The sequence below is a fragment of the Neophocaena asiaeorientalis genome, unplaced genomic scaffold (assembly GCF_003031525.2).
Source record: "Neophocaena asiaeorientalis asiaeorientalis breed wild unplaced genomic scaffold, Neophocaena_asiaeorientalis_V1.1 scaffold119, whole genome shotgun sequence".
In the NCBI taxonomy this organism is placed as follows: domain Eukaryota; kingdom Metazoa; phylum Chordata; class Mammalia; order Artiodactyla; family Phocoenidae; genus Neophocaena; species Neophocaena asiaeorientalis.
In genome coordinates, this window is record NW_020175821.1 from 3,228,292 (window position 1) to 3,243,397 (window position 15,106).

The 15,106-nt window shown below is 36.5% G+C and overlaps 1 protein-coding gene across 1 annotated transcript in view; it reads right to left on the reverse strand.

Annotated features, from left to right (window-relative positions):
• KNL1 (kinetochore scaffold 1) overlaps positions 1 to 15,106 on the reverse strand; it is a 59,967-nt gene that overhangs the window by 16,962 nt on the left and 27,899 nt on the right. Inside the window, 4 exon segments of the mRNA XM_024732601.1 lie at positions 5,235 to 5,333; positions 5,733 to 5,800; positions 6,197 to 6,335; positions 9,611 to 14,704. Of these exon segments, the coding sequence (XP_024588369.1) occupies positions 5,235 to 5,333; positions 5,733 to 5,800; positions 6,197 to 6,335; positions 9,611 to 14,704 (5,400 nt within the window).

Consider the following 15,106-nt stretch of genomic DNA (forward strand, 5'->3'; position numbering starts at 1 on the left):
GGAAAATGGCTGACTGCCTTTCATATAGGAGCCAAATACTTGATAAAGGAATATTTCTTTTTATAGAAGTATTTAGACAATAAATGAAAAAAAAGAAGAAAATTAGGATATCACTACTTTACAAACTCCTAATGAGTTACTAGATCTAGATAATCTAGTAATAATGGTTGATCATTAAATAATGGTTGATCATCACATCATCACCAGATACTATCTCCTGATGAAAGTACAATTATAAAGTAAACTTGAAAAAAAAAACCTTCATCTGAAAAGGCCTCTGCCAATTTACAGAAAATACAAAGGACAGAGGAATACGTTAAAATGAAAGTTTGGGTATACACAATGGACAAAATCCATACTTAGCAGAGTATGGAAAAATCTGGCTTCCTCATAAAAAGAGGGGGTTAGGGGAGAGAGGAAGAGAGAGAAAGAGAAGCGGGGGGAAGGGAGGGTTATGGAAGGGGACCTTATACTTTAAAAGATAATTGAGAGAGAGATATCAAGTGTTTATAATGTTTGGACCTCACCTGGGTTACAACTTAACAAACTGGAAAATAATGCAGACAATCAGGGAAATATAAATACTGACTTAATAATTTTAAGATATGATTATGGTATTTGGATATTTTAAAAATAAGAGTTCCCATCTTTTTAGGGATACATACTGAAATACAGATAAATTGATGATGCCTGGGATTTGCTTGAAAATAACAGGGGTGGGGAGGTAGGAAAATGTAGAGAATAAAGAGTTGATAATTTTTGAAGTTTGGTGATGGATACATGGGGAGTTCATTAAACTATTATCTATTTTTGTATATGTTTGAAAATTCCTATAATAGTAAAGTTTTTTTTTAAAAAAGAGTAGGTTTCCTCTTGAAGCTTCATAACCACAAAGTGAAACATGGGACCACATTCTCAGAGATTCACCAGGAATGCCAAGTGCCAATGGATATTAGGCTCAGGCACTATGGGTACATACTGGATGCAACTGTCCATGCTGTATGCAATACATGGGTAATTTGCTGTACGTTGAGTCCAGGACTATATGCACAGGTCACCCTCCTCACTTGACTTATTTTGATTAAGTGCCCAATTTATGCACAATCAGCTCTTGGGTATTTCAGGCCTGGCAGGGGTACTTGCAGTAGTTCCTCAACCGCACTGAAAGGGTGTAAGTTATAGTGTTTTTGCCTCCCGCTCCGCCTTCTCCTTTACTCGCCCGCGGCGGTGGCCGCCGGCTCCGCCCCCGCCGGGCCCCGCGGCAGGCCCCAACTCCTCAGGCCCCTCCCACCACGGCGGGCGCCGGAGTGGGTGCTCCCCGCCGGCCCGGCCGGCCAGGCGGCCAGAAGTGGCCTGAGCCACTCCTTGGGCATGCAGGAGGTCTTGGGGCACTACCATTGCACCTTTTTTTTTTCTTTCAGTTTTATTGAGATATAATTGACATATAGCACTGAATAAGTTTAAGCTTTACAGCTAATGATCTGACTTACATATATCATGAAATGATTATCACAAGTTTAATAAACATCCATCATCTCAAAAAAACAAACAAAAATATCCATCGTCTCATACAGATACAAAATTAAAGAAATAGAAAAAATTTTTCCTTGTGATGAGAACACAGGATTTGCTCTAACAACTTTCATAGATAACATACAGCAGTGTTAATTATATTTATCATGCTGTACCTTACATCCCTAGCACTTATTTATCTTATAATTGGACGTTTGTACCTTTTGGCTGCCTTGATCCTATTTCCCCACCTCTCACTGCCTGCCTCTAGTAAACACAAATTTGATCTCATTTTTAATAAGTTTGTTTGTTTTTGAAATAAAACTGACCTACAACACTGTTATTAGTTCTTGTTACACAATATAGTGATTTGATATTTCTACATAGTACCTTTTGCTGGTGCTGCCGGCTGAGCTCCTACAACTGCACACACACATATGGATGCTGTACACCTGTCTATGAGGGCTGCCACACATCTCCCCACCTGCCTCAAAAATGTTCTCCCCAGTTCTACCCTAAAGGAGACTCATAGTCATCTAAGTCCTGGAACAGATGCCCATAGCTGTGAACCTCATTTTCCACAGCCCATACATACTCCATTTCTTTGGCCTTCCTCTACTTTGGGATTTTTAAATTTCTTTCCTGATACAGCTTGAACTCTCTTACCATCTTTTTTAAAAAATTTATTTTATTGAAGTATAGTTGATTTCTCTTACTATCTTGATGGGTTTGTTCCCAGATTTATTTCCCTAACACTGCCCCTCCTGACCTCTGTAAGGCCTGAGAGGAAAGGGGAGCATTCATACCCTCAAAGATTAGCTTCCTACATATCCTCTCCCTCTTCCACCCTGCCAGCATCCTCTCTGTTCCTACCCTTCCCCTCTGCTTTCTCTGGTCCCCTGGTACTCTTTCTGCTTTTCCTAAGACTCTGGCTGCATACCTAGGCACCTTTCTACTCCCCATCTTCAGCTGAGGCAAGGAGATTCTACTAGGAAGGGGCACTATGGTGATAAGAATAATGAGGTTGGCAACCCAAAAGATGCATGAGTATCTTCCCAGTTTCCATCTTTGATTTACTTTTCATGTTAGATATACAATCCTCCTATAATTGATTTCTTTCTAAACAACTTTATTGAGATTTAATTTGCACACCATATAATTCACCCACTTAAGTATACAATTATTTTAAAAATATATTCACAGGGTTGTACAACATCAAGCCCCAGCTAATTTTACAGCATTTTCATTCCCCTAAAAGAAACCCTGTACCCATTAGCTGTCATTCCCCATTCTCCTCCACCCCATCCCAGCTTCAAGTAACTCATAATCAGTTCACTTTTTGGCTATTATGAATAATGCTCATGTACAAGTTTTTGTTTAGATGTATGTATTCAATTCTCCTAGGTAAATACCTAGAAGTGGAATTACTGGATCATATAATAGTTCTATGTTTAACTTTTTGAGGAAATACCCAACTGTTTTCCAAAGTGGCTACATCATTTTACACGCCTATCAGCAATGTAAGAAAATTCCAATTTCTCCACATCCTTGCCAATACTTATTATTTTGTCTTTTTGACTACAGCCAACCTAGTGGGTGTGAAGTAGTAACTCATTTTAATTTGTATTTCTTTAATCACAATTTTGTTTATTGACCATTTGCATAGCTTCTTGGCTTTTTTTTTTTTTTGGCCACACCACCACGGGGCATGTGGGATCTTAGTTCCCCAGCCAGGGATCGGATACGCCCCTGCATTGGAAGTGCGAAGTCCTGACCACTGGACTGCCAGGGAAGTCCCAGACGATTTTTTAATTTGGTTGTCTTTTTGAGTTTCAAGAGTTCTTTATATACTCTGGACACAAGTCTCTTATGAGATGTATGATTTGCAAATGTTTTCTCCCATTCTGTGGGTTGTCTTTTCCCTTTGTTTTTTTTTTTTTTTTTTTTTTTAAAGCCCTCTCTTTCTTGATGGTATTATTTGTAGCACACAAGTTTTAAATTTTGATGAGCTCCAAATTTTAATTTTGTCACTTGTACTTTTGGTGTTGTATACACCTGATTTTTATGTATAGGGTGAAGTTTGAATCAAGGTTCATTTTTTTCCTATGGATATCCAACTGATGCAACACCATTTATAGAAAAGGCCACTGTTCTGCAGGGGCATCTTTGTCATAAACCAAATATTCATGTATGTGTGGATCTATTCTTTAAAAGTTAGAACTCATCTGGTACTAGTGACAATTTTAATGGTAAATTGTTAAAAAAAAATTTCAATGGTAGTTAATTAGAGTTTTCCAGTTCCTGGATTAATTTTGGTAATTTATGTTTTTCTGAAAAACCATCTAGGTCTTAAAATTTGTCATCACAGTTGGTGGATTAAAAAAAAATTCTTTTAATCTCTCCTTTAATCTGTAGACATGTCTTCTTTCTCAACCATATATATTTTAGCTTTCTCCTTTTTCTTAATTAGGCTCTTTAAGAGTTTTCTTATTTTATTGTCTTTTCAAAGTACCAGTTTTTAGATCTGTTACATTTTCTACTTATTTTTTTTCTATTTCAATAACTTTACTATTTACCTGCATTAAATCTGTCTTCCTGCCTTTTTATGGATGTTATTTTATTGTTCATTTTCCAATTTCTTAAAGTGAGTGTTAAAAAATCCTTTATTTTTAGAGTCTTTTCTATAACAATGATATCTCAGGCTTTTAATTCCCTGGTAAGTATAATTTCTGCTGTATATCACGTATATTTGGCATTAAATGTTCTCCTTACTTTGCTTTCTAAATAGTTTTGATTTCTTCTTTGATATGAGTTAATTAGAAATGTGTTTCTTAATTTCCAAGAAGCTATTTGTCCTTTTATTAGTTCTAATTTTACTGGATTAAGATCAGATGATGTCCACGAAATCTCCATTTTTTTTTCCATTTTCTTTGTGGCCAAGGGCATAATTAACTTTTGTAAATGTTCGACAGACTTAAGTGAAAAAAATATTATGTAATTTTGTATGTAAGTGATATGTTTGTCTATTAATCTTTTAAACTCAGTTTGTTGACTGTATTATTTAAGTATTCTATGAGAGGCCTGCGTACCGCAAAACAAACAAACAAACAAAAAAACTTCTGCTGGGGACTTCCCCGGTGGTGCAGTGGTTAAGAATCCGCCTGCCAATGCAGGGCACACGGGTTCGATCCCTGGTCTGGGAAGATCCCACATACCAGAGAGCAACTAAGCCTGTGTGCCACAACTACTGAAGCCTGTGCACCTGGAGCCTGTGCTCTGCAACAAGAGAAGCCACCACAATGAGAAGCCCGCACACTGCAAAGAAGAGTAACCCCCACTTGCCGCAACTAGAAAAGGCCTGTGCGTAGCAGTGACGACCCAATGCAGACAAAAAAACAAAACAAACAAACAAAAAAAAACCTGAAAAAACAAACTTCTGCTGTACTTTGGTTTTTTAAAAACCGTATGTTCAGGAAAAAGTATAAAAAACAAAATAGATGGCAAGAAATGAAAAAAAATTTTTCACATTTTCAAAATTATTTTTTAAAAAATCAATTTTTATGCTAACCCCAAATGTACCTTCTACAGGAAAACCTTCTATAGGAAAATTTGCTTCCTTAGATTTTTTTGTTTTTTAATAAATGCTTGCTTTGATGCGGTTTAGTAAACAAGTACAATATATTTTAACTGAGATAACTATTTTACCAAGAAACTGAACTTACTTTGGTTGGGAGATTGCTCTGTCGAGGTTTCTGTATCAGAATGTGGACCTGAAGAAGTATAAAGAACTCCTTTATTGTTATTCTCCCATCTTTGAGTTTCTGAGGAAAAAAAAAAAGTTTGCATGACCATTCAAGGTGAGTCATTTTGGCTATAACTACCACCTTTGTTTCTAAATGGCTTAAAGTGCTTTGCATATATTTGTGGAAACACTATCCAGATATTTGTAAGCTATACATAAGCAGATTTTATCTAATATTATTTCTTAAGTTTATTCAGTAACAGTAAAATTGGGAAAAAACCCAACAAAACGTAGGTCTTCCAATTGTGATTCTACTCCACATAATTAATTGCCATGTTGGATCCTTAACAAAAAAAAAGAAAAAAAAGAAAACTAGTCTCCTGTATATTTGAAACATTTCATAATTAAAAAAAATTAAACAAGAGAAAACAAAATAAGGAAATTAGTTGCATTAGAAATGAGAACTACTTTAACATACCTCCTTCAAGCTCTCTTCACAAACGGTATCTCTGAGGAACTGTGATTCTATTTGACTACTGGGGTGTGCTACAAGTAAAGCAAATTCAAGTGATGAATAAGTCAAAATTAAATTGTAAACTTAATTTTAGTTATTGTTCAGGTTTATGTGTGGTTCAAGCTCTTGAAGCTATCCGCTAGGATTTTTCTGGGAAGACAGTCATTTGTAAGGCAAAGTGTATTACAGTTTTAAGGCTCCATATATGTTTCTCTACTAATTATAAGCCTCTTAAGAAAATCACTTTCATAATATACACTTCTCAATTTATTAAAATAACTAACAATTAAAAATAAACTAAGTATGACTTTACTTATCAACTACCAAAAAGCTTATACAACTTTCAAATATCTCCTGAACTGAAATACATTTATTATTAGTCAAGTAAGCAGATGACTTCTATTATTTAGCCTTCATGAAGGTCTTACTGCTGAAGTCCAGAGAGGTCCCATCAGCCTTGACTGAATCCAGAGAACTGCTGCAACTAGATGGGGTCCTGCTCAGGCTTTTTATCAACACACTGTTAGCATTTTTATCTATAGCTCCTTCAGCACGGTGATCAAAAATCTGAAATGATCAGTAAAGAAACATCATAAGAATAATGTTATGATAGTGTATACTTATAATGACTAAATGTTCAATGTTGAGAAATACTTATATAAAATTTATCTATAATCATATAAAATACCTTAATAAAGAATTAGAATAAGGCTTTTAGAATTCAAAGTAATTTTATTTAAAAATATATAGAAATAACTTTGTGCATTATACTATATAAGCAAATGTTTCCCAGAGGTATTTAGGTTACAGCCATATCATATGAGCTACCAAACGTTGACCTATCCAATTTTTCAACTACTAGTCACCACGGTCAGGGCTACCACACTGCAGAAAACCAGAAGAGAATACCAGCTGTACACAATGGCTCTGTCTGGAGTACAGAGAAGGCATTTATTTCCAGGCTTTAGTACTTCCTTCCCTAGGTGACCAAGACTCCTTTGATTGAAGTCAAATAAGCCATATGGTCCTGCTTTTACCATTTTAACCATTTAACTTTACAGCCTTAAATGCCATTTTCATCTACCTACTTGCTTATATTTTTTAAAAAATTAAATTTATTTATTTTACTTATTGATTTTTGGCTGAGTTGGGTCTTCATTGCTGTGCGCGGGCTTTCTCTAGTTGCGGTGAGTGGGGGCTACTCTTTGTTGTGGTGCACAGGCTTCCCACTGCAGTGGCTTCTCTTGTTGCGGAGCACGGGCTCTAGGAATGCGGGCTTCAGTAGTTGCAGCATGCAGGCTCACTAGTTGTGGCACACGGGCTTAGCTGCTCCGCAGCATGTGAGATCTTCCTGGACCAGGGATTGAACCCGCGTCCCCTGCATTGGCAGGCGGATTCTCAACCACTGCGCCACCAGGGAAGCCCTACTTATGTTTTTAAGGGCAATATATTCCTTGTCTAAGTGCTAGGATGTGACCTCTATGAGAACAGATTTTTGTCTGTAAATCCCACTGAAGCATTCCCAGGACGTAAACAGTACCTAGGACATAGCAGATACCCAATAAATATTTATTAAACAAAATAATACTAATTTTCATAGAATCTATTCAGTTATACATTTTATATTACTGTTACAACTTTCTCAAAGCTTCATAGATGAACAATTTCCTCAGGACCTCACCTTAAAGAACCAATGAAATCATCTTCTAAGCTTATTTACATATTTCTTAACAGAGTTTAAACTTTGTTTCTATGAACCTATGATTCTTTCTTTTTTTCATAAATTTATTTTTTTATTTTTTTAATTTTTATTTATTTATTTTTTTTTGTGGTACGTGGGCCTCTCACTGTTGTGGCCTCTCCCGTTGCAGAGCACAGGCTCCGGACGCACAGGCTCAGTGGCCATGGCTCACGGGCCCAGCCGTTCCACGGCATGTGGGATCTTCCCGGACCGGGGCATGAACCCATGTCCCCTGCATCGGCAGGTGGACTCTCAACCACTGCGCCACCAGGGAAGCCCTGTTTTTTTATTTTTGGCTGTGTTGGGTCTTCTTTGCTGTGCACGGGCTTTCTCTAGTTGCAGCGAGCTGGGGCTACTCTTCGTTGTGGTGCGTGGGCTTCTCATTGTCGTGGCTTCTCTTGTTGCAGAGCATGGGCTCTAAGCACGCGGGCTTCAGTAGTTGTGGCACACAGGCTCTAGAGTGCAGGCTCAGTAGTTGTGGCACACGGGCTTAGCTGCTCCGTGGCATGTAGGATCTTCCTGGGCCAGGGATTGAACCCATGTCTCCTGCATTGGCAGGTGGATTCTTAACCACTGCACCACCAGGGAAGCCCCCTATGAACCTATTATACTTTCTAATCTTTATTTCTCCACCTGTAAAACTCAGTTTCACTGACAAGTTATCCAAATCAGTGTTCCCTCAACTTTTAAAATCTATGCCTTTTTTTAAAAGGTTTTTAAAATAACACTTATTTCTTAAAAGTTAACACGTGCAAAATAGGAAACCAAAAAACACAAGAAGAAAAAACAAAGTCATCCACAATCACAAGCAGTTTACTGTTTGATGTGTCGTCCTAGGTCTTGTTTGTGTACCTACAAAACTTAGCATCCATTTTTATGTAATTAAGATCATACAGTTATGTATCATGTTTTTTCACACATCATGAATATTTAACATTTCAAAGTCCCAAAGCTATGAGTATTTTGATAACCAAGAATACACTAAACCAACTCAATCTGGAAGGAAAAAATGTAATCCTGCCTTTCTTGGCAACAAAAATTTCATAAAAGACAAAAATGGCAACAGGCCTCTAGATAAAGATATTGGCAGAGTTATGATTAAAATACTACATTCCCTTAATGTTCAATTAAAAATGAGACATAATGCAACAGAGTACGTAAAGTATAATGCTTCTAAGAGGATTCATTACCTGATCTAAACTATTAAAGTATTAGCAAGGAGGTATGTTTCCACTGAATTACTTAATGTATTCCTATAGTATAGCCAAGAGATACACACATACATCAATGGTTATCATCAAAATTTAAATATGAACACATCCACATTTAGCCCTACCTTTATACTTCCTTCTGCCCCTCTGCTGCCAACCTAATGAACAAGTCCTGATGTACATTTCTCAGCTGAGGGTTTAACAATTCCATGTCCAAGATGTTGCTTTTTTATCAATTATAACAAAGATATTTACAAATGGGTTAATTCACTAGCTCTACTTTTTATCATACATTGTCACCTCAGGACTTCCAAAAAGCCTAGATGTTGCAAAATAAAGAACCTTCTATGACTTTTAAATAAACACAAAATCTCACTTACTTCACTTTGAGATACTGGGCTTGATCTAGGCATTCTCCCATCCTCGAAAGAAATGGACTTTCAACTTCTATATATCCTCACTAGCCAAGAAAATTCAGTCCAGCTTTTCTTTAAGCAGTTTGCATAATAAAAAAGCTTTTTACCCTCCAAATATTTTCACACTGAAGATGACTTGTCAAACCACATATACCCTGGCTAGAGATTCTAATATACAAAGCCAAAATGACAAATCACTAGAAGTGACAGAATATTTAGAATTACACGATTTTGATATTTTTGTACTACTTTCCATTTCATTTTTTGTGACCATTTGTCACTTCAAATTGTGTTTAAGTCTAACTGCTAGTCAATTAATTTCTTAAGATTCTACATAGGAATATTTCTCCAGGCATATATATATAAATAAATATAATTGGAAATAATCAAGTCCTGGTTACCCGAGACTAAAATTAAAATTCAAGAATACTCATAAAAAATCAAGAACATTTCTTAATTCAAGACAGAGCTCACCTCCTGATCTTGTGCGGTATCACTAAACCTAATTTCACTTTTTCTGATTTTTTTCTCATCCTGAATATCATCTTCTTCTTCTTGTACCCAGGTTCTTTTTTGGCTATTGCAGGTTTCTTCCAGTTTATTTTCAGATGGTGAAATCTCTTTTTGGTATGTCTCAGTCAAAGCCTTTTCCTCAGTATCTATGCTAATAGAGTCTGAGGAATTAATCTCACCCGGATATATAGGAAGATTTTCCTCATTTATATATTGAGATGGACTTAAGTTCAGTTTAGCTGCAACAAATCCAGTGTCTGAATGTTTACTGGAGACTGGCTGAGTTTCTAAGTTATTTAAATCAGTTGTGTCTCCTGGAATCGGCTTCAGGTCATCAATACCAGTGACACTACAATTTCTCCTGTTTGGCAATCTGGGCAAAAATATTCCCAAAGAACATCTCCTCACTTTATCTTTTATAGTCGTCATTAATGGTACAGAGATGGTTTCAGCTCCATTATGAGAAATTTTATTTTCTTCATCCTTATCATCTTTAACACTGCTGGACACTATGTTAACATTATGTATTTCTGTAGCTTGCACTATACTCATATTACTGTGTGCCTTATCTACTAATTCAAGTAATTGTTCTGGAGAAGGTGGTATATGAACTGGTTGGAAATCCAAAAATTCTTCAGTTTTTTCATTCAAATTATTCAGATGTGGTTTGATACTACTAAAAGTTGCAGCATTAGATGCAATTACAGGATCTGATGCTTCTCTAGGATTGATATGAGTTTGAATAACTTGCTTAGTCAAGTCTGAGTTACTGTGGAAATCTATAGCTGTATTACATTTAGCTGTTTGAATATTTTTCTTTAGTTCTTTTCTACAGGCCATAGTAAACTGTTTCTCATTATTGAGCATTGTGGAATCGTTTTCACATATGGGTTCAGAGGCATTTCCTCTAACAATATTTAAATTCTTATTTCCCACTTTAGAAAATATTGTTTCATCTTTACTGACAATACCCTGTCCTTGTTGAGGTAATGGATGTTGCTGGGCTGACAGATGATGCTGAGGAGCAACACAAACATCATCAACAAAGGTCTTCTTTAAACTATGCTCTGCATTATCAACAAAGGCCTCCATTTGATCCTTTGGAAGCTTACAAGATACTCGCTTTGAGTTAAGTTTAGTCATCTCCCCCAAATCTTCACCATATACTGAAGTTTCATTAGCTAATAGATTTGGGGGCTCCTTAATCAGATCTTGATCTTTGAGTACTGTTAGGACACAGTCTAACTGTCCTTGGGTACTGGTTTGAACAACTTTTTCCTTCTCTAACAAAGAACAAGGAGCAGAAAGAGGCAGTCCCTCAGATTTCAAATAATATTCACTAGCTAAATTGTTTGCATAAGGAAGCTCATTTTGCACTGGGCAATGACTGGCTTTTACATCATCTTTATCACATAAGGGCATGCCATTCTCCTCCAAATTATCAAAAAAGGAAACATTAGGTAAACAGGAATAATTATCACCGGATCCACAAACAGCAGCTGCAGAACTGCCTGTAAAACCCACATTTCTTCTATCTGTACTATTTAAGTGACAGCTTTCAATTTTGGCTTTTTCCAATACATAGGCCTGGACTACAACTTTCATGACCTCTTCATCCACAGCAGTGCTATGGAATTTGACTTCTGTCTCACCTTGACCCCCAGACAATGTATTAGTAGGAACAAAGGGTATCACATGATGCTTTTGCTCGGTGTGAAGAACAGTTTTGTTTTCTACAGCCAGTGCTTGTTCTTTAGTGATTTCTTGAACAGAGCTACCATCCTTAGGAAAAGAAACACCCAAGGTTTTTCCTTTTGCTATTCCAAATTTAGGGTACTCTTGAAGTATTTTCTCCATGGCTTGACAATCAATGAAAACAGTGTGGGACTTAGTAACTTCCAGATCACTGTGATTATCTACAAACATAACAGTTTTGTCCATAGGCCCAGTGGTTCTTTTATCTGGTGAGAGAGGTTTATATTCTAAGGCAGTTGTATGACTTCTGGTAATCTCCATATCATCCTGCCCACATGTATATAAAACAGTATTAGAAGTTCCTTCCAAAGGCACCCAATGGGAGTCCTCTCTATCTTCCAGGACACCTTTGTTATTTATTTCCACTGTACAGCTCTGGATGACATCCACACCATTTCTGTCATTCTTTGAAAATGCAATGGTCTTGTCATTTTTGAGTCTAAGGCTCTTCCTTCTCTGACTTTTGCCTGATAGAGATTCATTCAGAAATCCAGGCTTTTGTACATTTTTGTCATTTTTCCAAATGGTTGATTTAGACACTTCCATGTTATCAGCAGCTAAAAATGCTTGAGCTTTCTCTAAAGGATCACTATTAGACCATTCCCCCGGTAATGTTAGCTGGCTGACTTTTGCTACTGAACGATCACTTTCACCATTGTCCGGAAAGAAAACACCCTCCTTAGCAGGATTAGGTGTCACTTTTGATTTTTCTAGGCTTTTTCTTTTGGATAGTTCAAAGTTAGAGCTGTCTGGAAGCACAGTTTTCTCCTTTGCTTGGTAGTCAATGAAAACAGTATGGGACTTTGTCATCTCTAGTTCATCGTGATTATCTATAAACATTACAGTTTTGTCCACAGGCCTAGTAGCTATTTTATCTGGTGAGATAGTTTTACATTCTATAGCAGTTGTGTGACTTCTGGTGACCTCCATGTCATCCTGCCCACATGTATACAAAACAGTTTTAGAAGTTCCTGCCAAAGGCACCAAATGGGAATCATGTTCATCTAGTAAAGGTCTATGATTTATTTCCACTGTGTAACTCTTGGTGATATCCATATCATTCTCATCTCCCTCTGAAAACACAACAGTCTTATCAATTTTTAGTCTGCCAAGACTTTTCCTTTCACAAATTTTGACATCTTGCTTTTCATTCAGAATTCCAGTTTTGTCCTTCAACACACCCATGATATCATTAGAAATAAATACTCCAGTTTTTTCTATTGGACTTTCATTACATTTTTCAACTTTTACAGCTTTCTGTCTGTTTACTGTTGTTAGTTGGTTGTTAGTGTTTTCTAAATTAGTCTTACCTAGTTCTAGTACTTCAGAAGGACCAAATCCAGTGACAACAGTGTGACTCTTGGTTAGGTCCATATTTTGCTCCTTCTCTGAACAAATAATTATCTTGTCATGAAAACAGTCAGGCGTGGGACTGCCTAAACTTTTCCTCAGTGGCTCAGGCAGTTTAGAATTCTGGTCTGGTACAGGTTTCACTGTTTGACTATTAACAGCAGTATTATGATTTCTCATGGCAGACTGTCCTTCTGATGAAAACAATGGCTTTGTAGTAGGAAACAAAGATTGCTCACAAGAAACTGTATTTCTATTATTTCTCAGTGTTACTTGTTTATCAAGATCTCCACCAGAGTATACTATATTATGGCTTGTTGCTATGTTCTGGTTAATATCAGGTGACTGAGGAGAATCTTTATCAAGATAGGGTGAAATATTCAAAACTTGATCTTTTCCTTTGTCCCATGTGTCAGTTGGGATGTTTTTAGATATTATGTTTGGTTGTCGGGATGGTTCAATATGACCTTTAGTCATTTCTTCCCATTCATCTGAAGGGCTTATGCTGTGAGAGTGAGATTTACTGGTATTCTCAGATGCCAGACTGTAAGATGCAAGGGGAAACTGACTTCCTACATTAGCTATGTGACTTTTAGTCAAATCCATATTTTCATCTGTGAAGATTTCAGTCCTTTTGTCAGTCAATGAAGTAAATAAAGGATTTTCCAGGCTCTGCTGTAATCTTTCCTTAGATACATGAGGAACTGAGCTATAATTTATATTCATTTCCCCATCCTCTGACATGATTATGTGATTTTGGATCGTCATTTCTTGTTCAGATACTGGTGCAGCTGCTATTTGTACATTTGTCTGAACTTGTTTAAAAAATTGATTATCTATTGCAACTGTGTGACTCTTGGTAATGTCCATGCTTTCTTCTCCCGAATAAATCGTATTCTCTCTGAGAAGAGAGATGGCATCTGGATTGGGATACATTTTAGAATAACTCCTGTCATGCTTTAGCAAATTCTTCTCCTCTCTCATACCTGAGAAACACTTGGTCAGTTCCATGGCATCATTACAACTAGAATAGAAAAATGTCTTATAATCTTGAATAGCTGGACTGGAACATTTAGATTCTGGGATCATGGCCAATGTTCTGACGTCCTGGTTGGAAGTCTGTGTGACTGTCTGAATTTCTGTCCCTGTAATATGACTGCTGGTAATATGTATGTCACCTTCAGGGTTTAAGGAAGGGTCTTGAAAAGCATCGTTTGGTTTATTCTTAAAGACTGTCTTCTGTCCTAGTGCTTTAGCTCCATGACCTGTTGAAACATCCATCATGACATTCTGAGTTTGATTTTCTATTTCAGACGGATTATCTGCTGAAGGTAACTTCTGTATAGTGTGGTTAATTGTCAGGTCCATAAAGTCATTGCCATAAATTGTAATATCATCACCTTTAAATTCCCTTAAGCTGGGCTCACTGGATGTGGGAACCAAAGTCTGAATATTGGCTGTATGACATTGGGTAAAATTCATCCCATCGTCTTGTTCTCTAAAGAGTCTAGTCATATTACTGCTATTTGCATCTACACTAAGAGATACATGCATTTGATGCATAGAAGAGGCCCTATTGGATTCTTTGTAATGAATAGGCATCTCAGAATTTTCTTTATCAGGTCCTATAAAAGGAGAAGCATTCGATTTTCCTGTTTTCAATCTTTTTACAAAGTCATTGAAATTTATTTTCTTTTCTGAAAAAGTGCTTTGATCCCCGGAAAAATTTAATTCTTTCTTCATTCTTGAATCCTCAATGTGGAGCTTTAAGTTAGCCAGAAATGATGTGGTATCTATCTTGGTGGATTTTTCACTTTTGGTACAATCTAAAAGGCCTTTGGTAATCATCACAGTATGACTTGCTGTCAGGTCCATCTGGTTTTCATCTGAAAAGATGACTGTCTGGTCATTTGCATGTTTCCTTTCATGGTTGTAGTCTGTAACTGAAATCTACAAAGAAAGGAAAATATAAGAGATCAAATCAAATGCAAACTTCTAAAAAGGTATTTTATAACATGTACTATATAGAAGGAGTATTATATAAACAATCCTAGATGATGGTTTCATGTTACATTGGTTTGTTTGAATCAATGGTGTGGTGTGCAGCACAGAATTTGTTATTTAAATTTTTTTCTGAAGTCTGTGAATACTTTTAGTGTTTCTGAACAAGTTAAAAGTTAATTATTCACCCACTAGACTGACTAAAAAATGAAAAGACTGACAATAGCAAATGTAACTATAATGTAAATTCTAATTGTTATATTAGATAGGTCATTCTCATTCTAAGACTTGGAAGGAATAAGTGCATGATGGCTAATTTATAGTACACTCTATACTCTTGGGTGGTTGAGT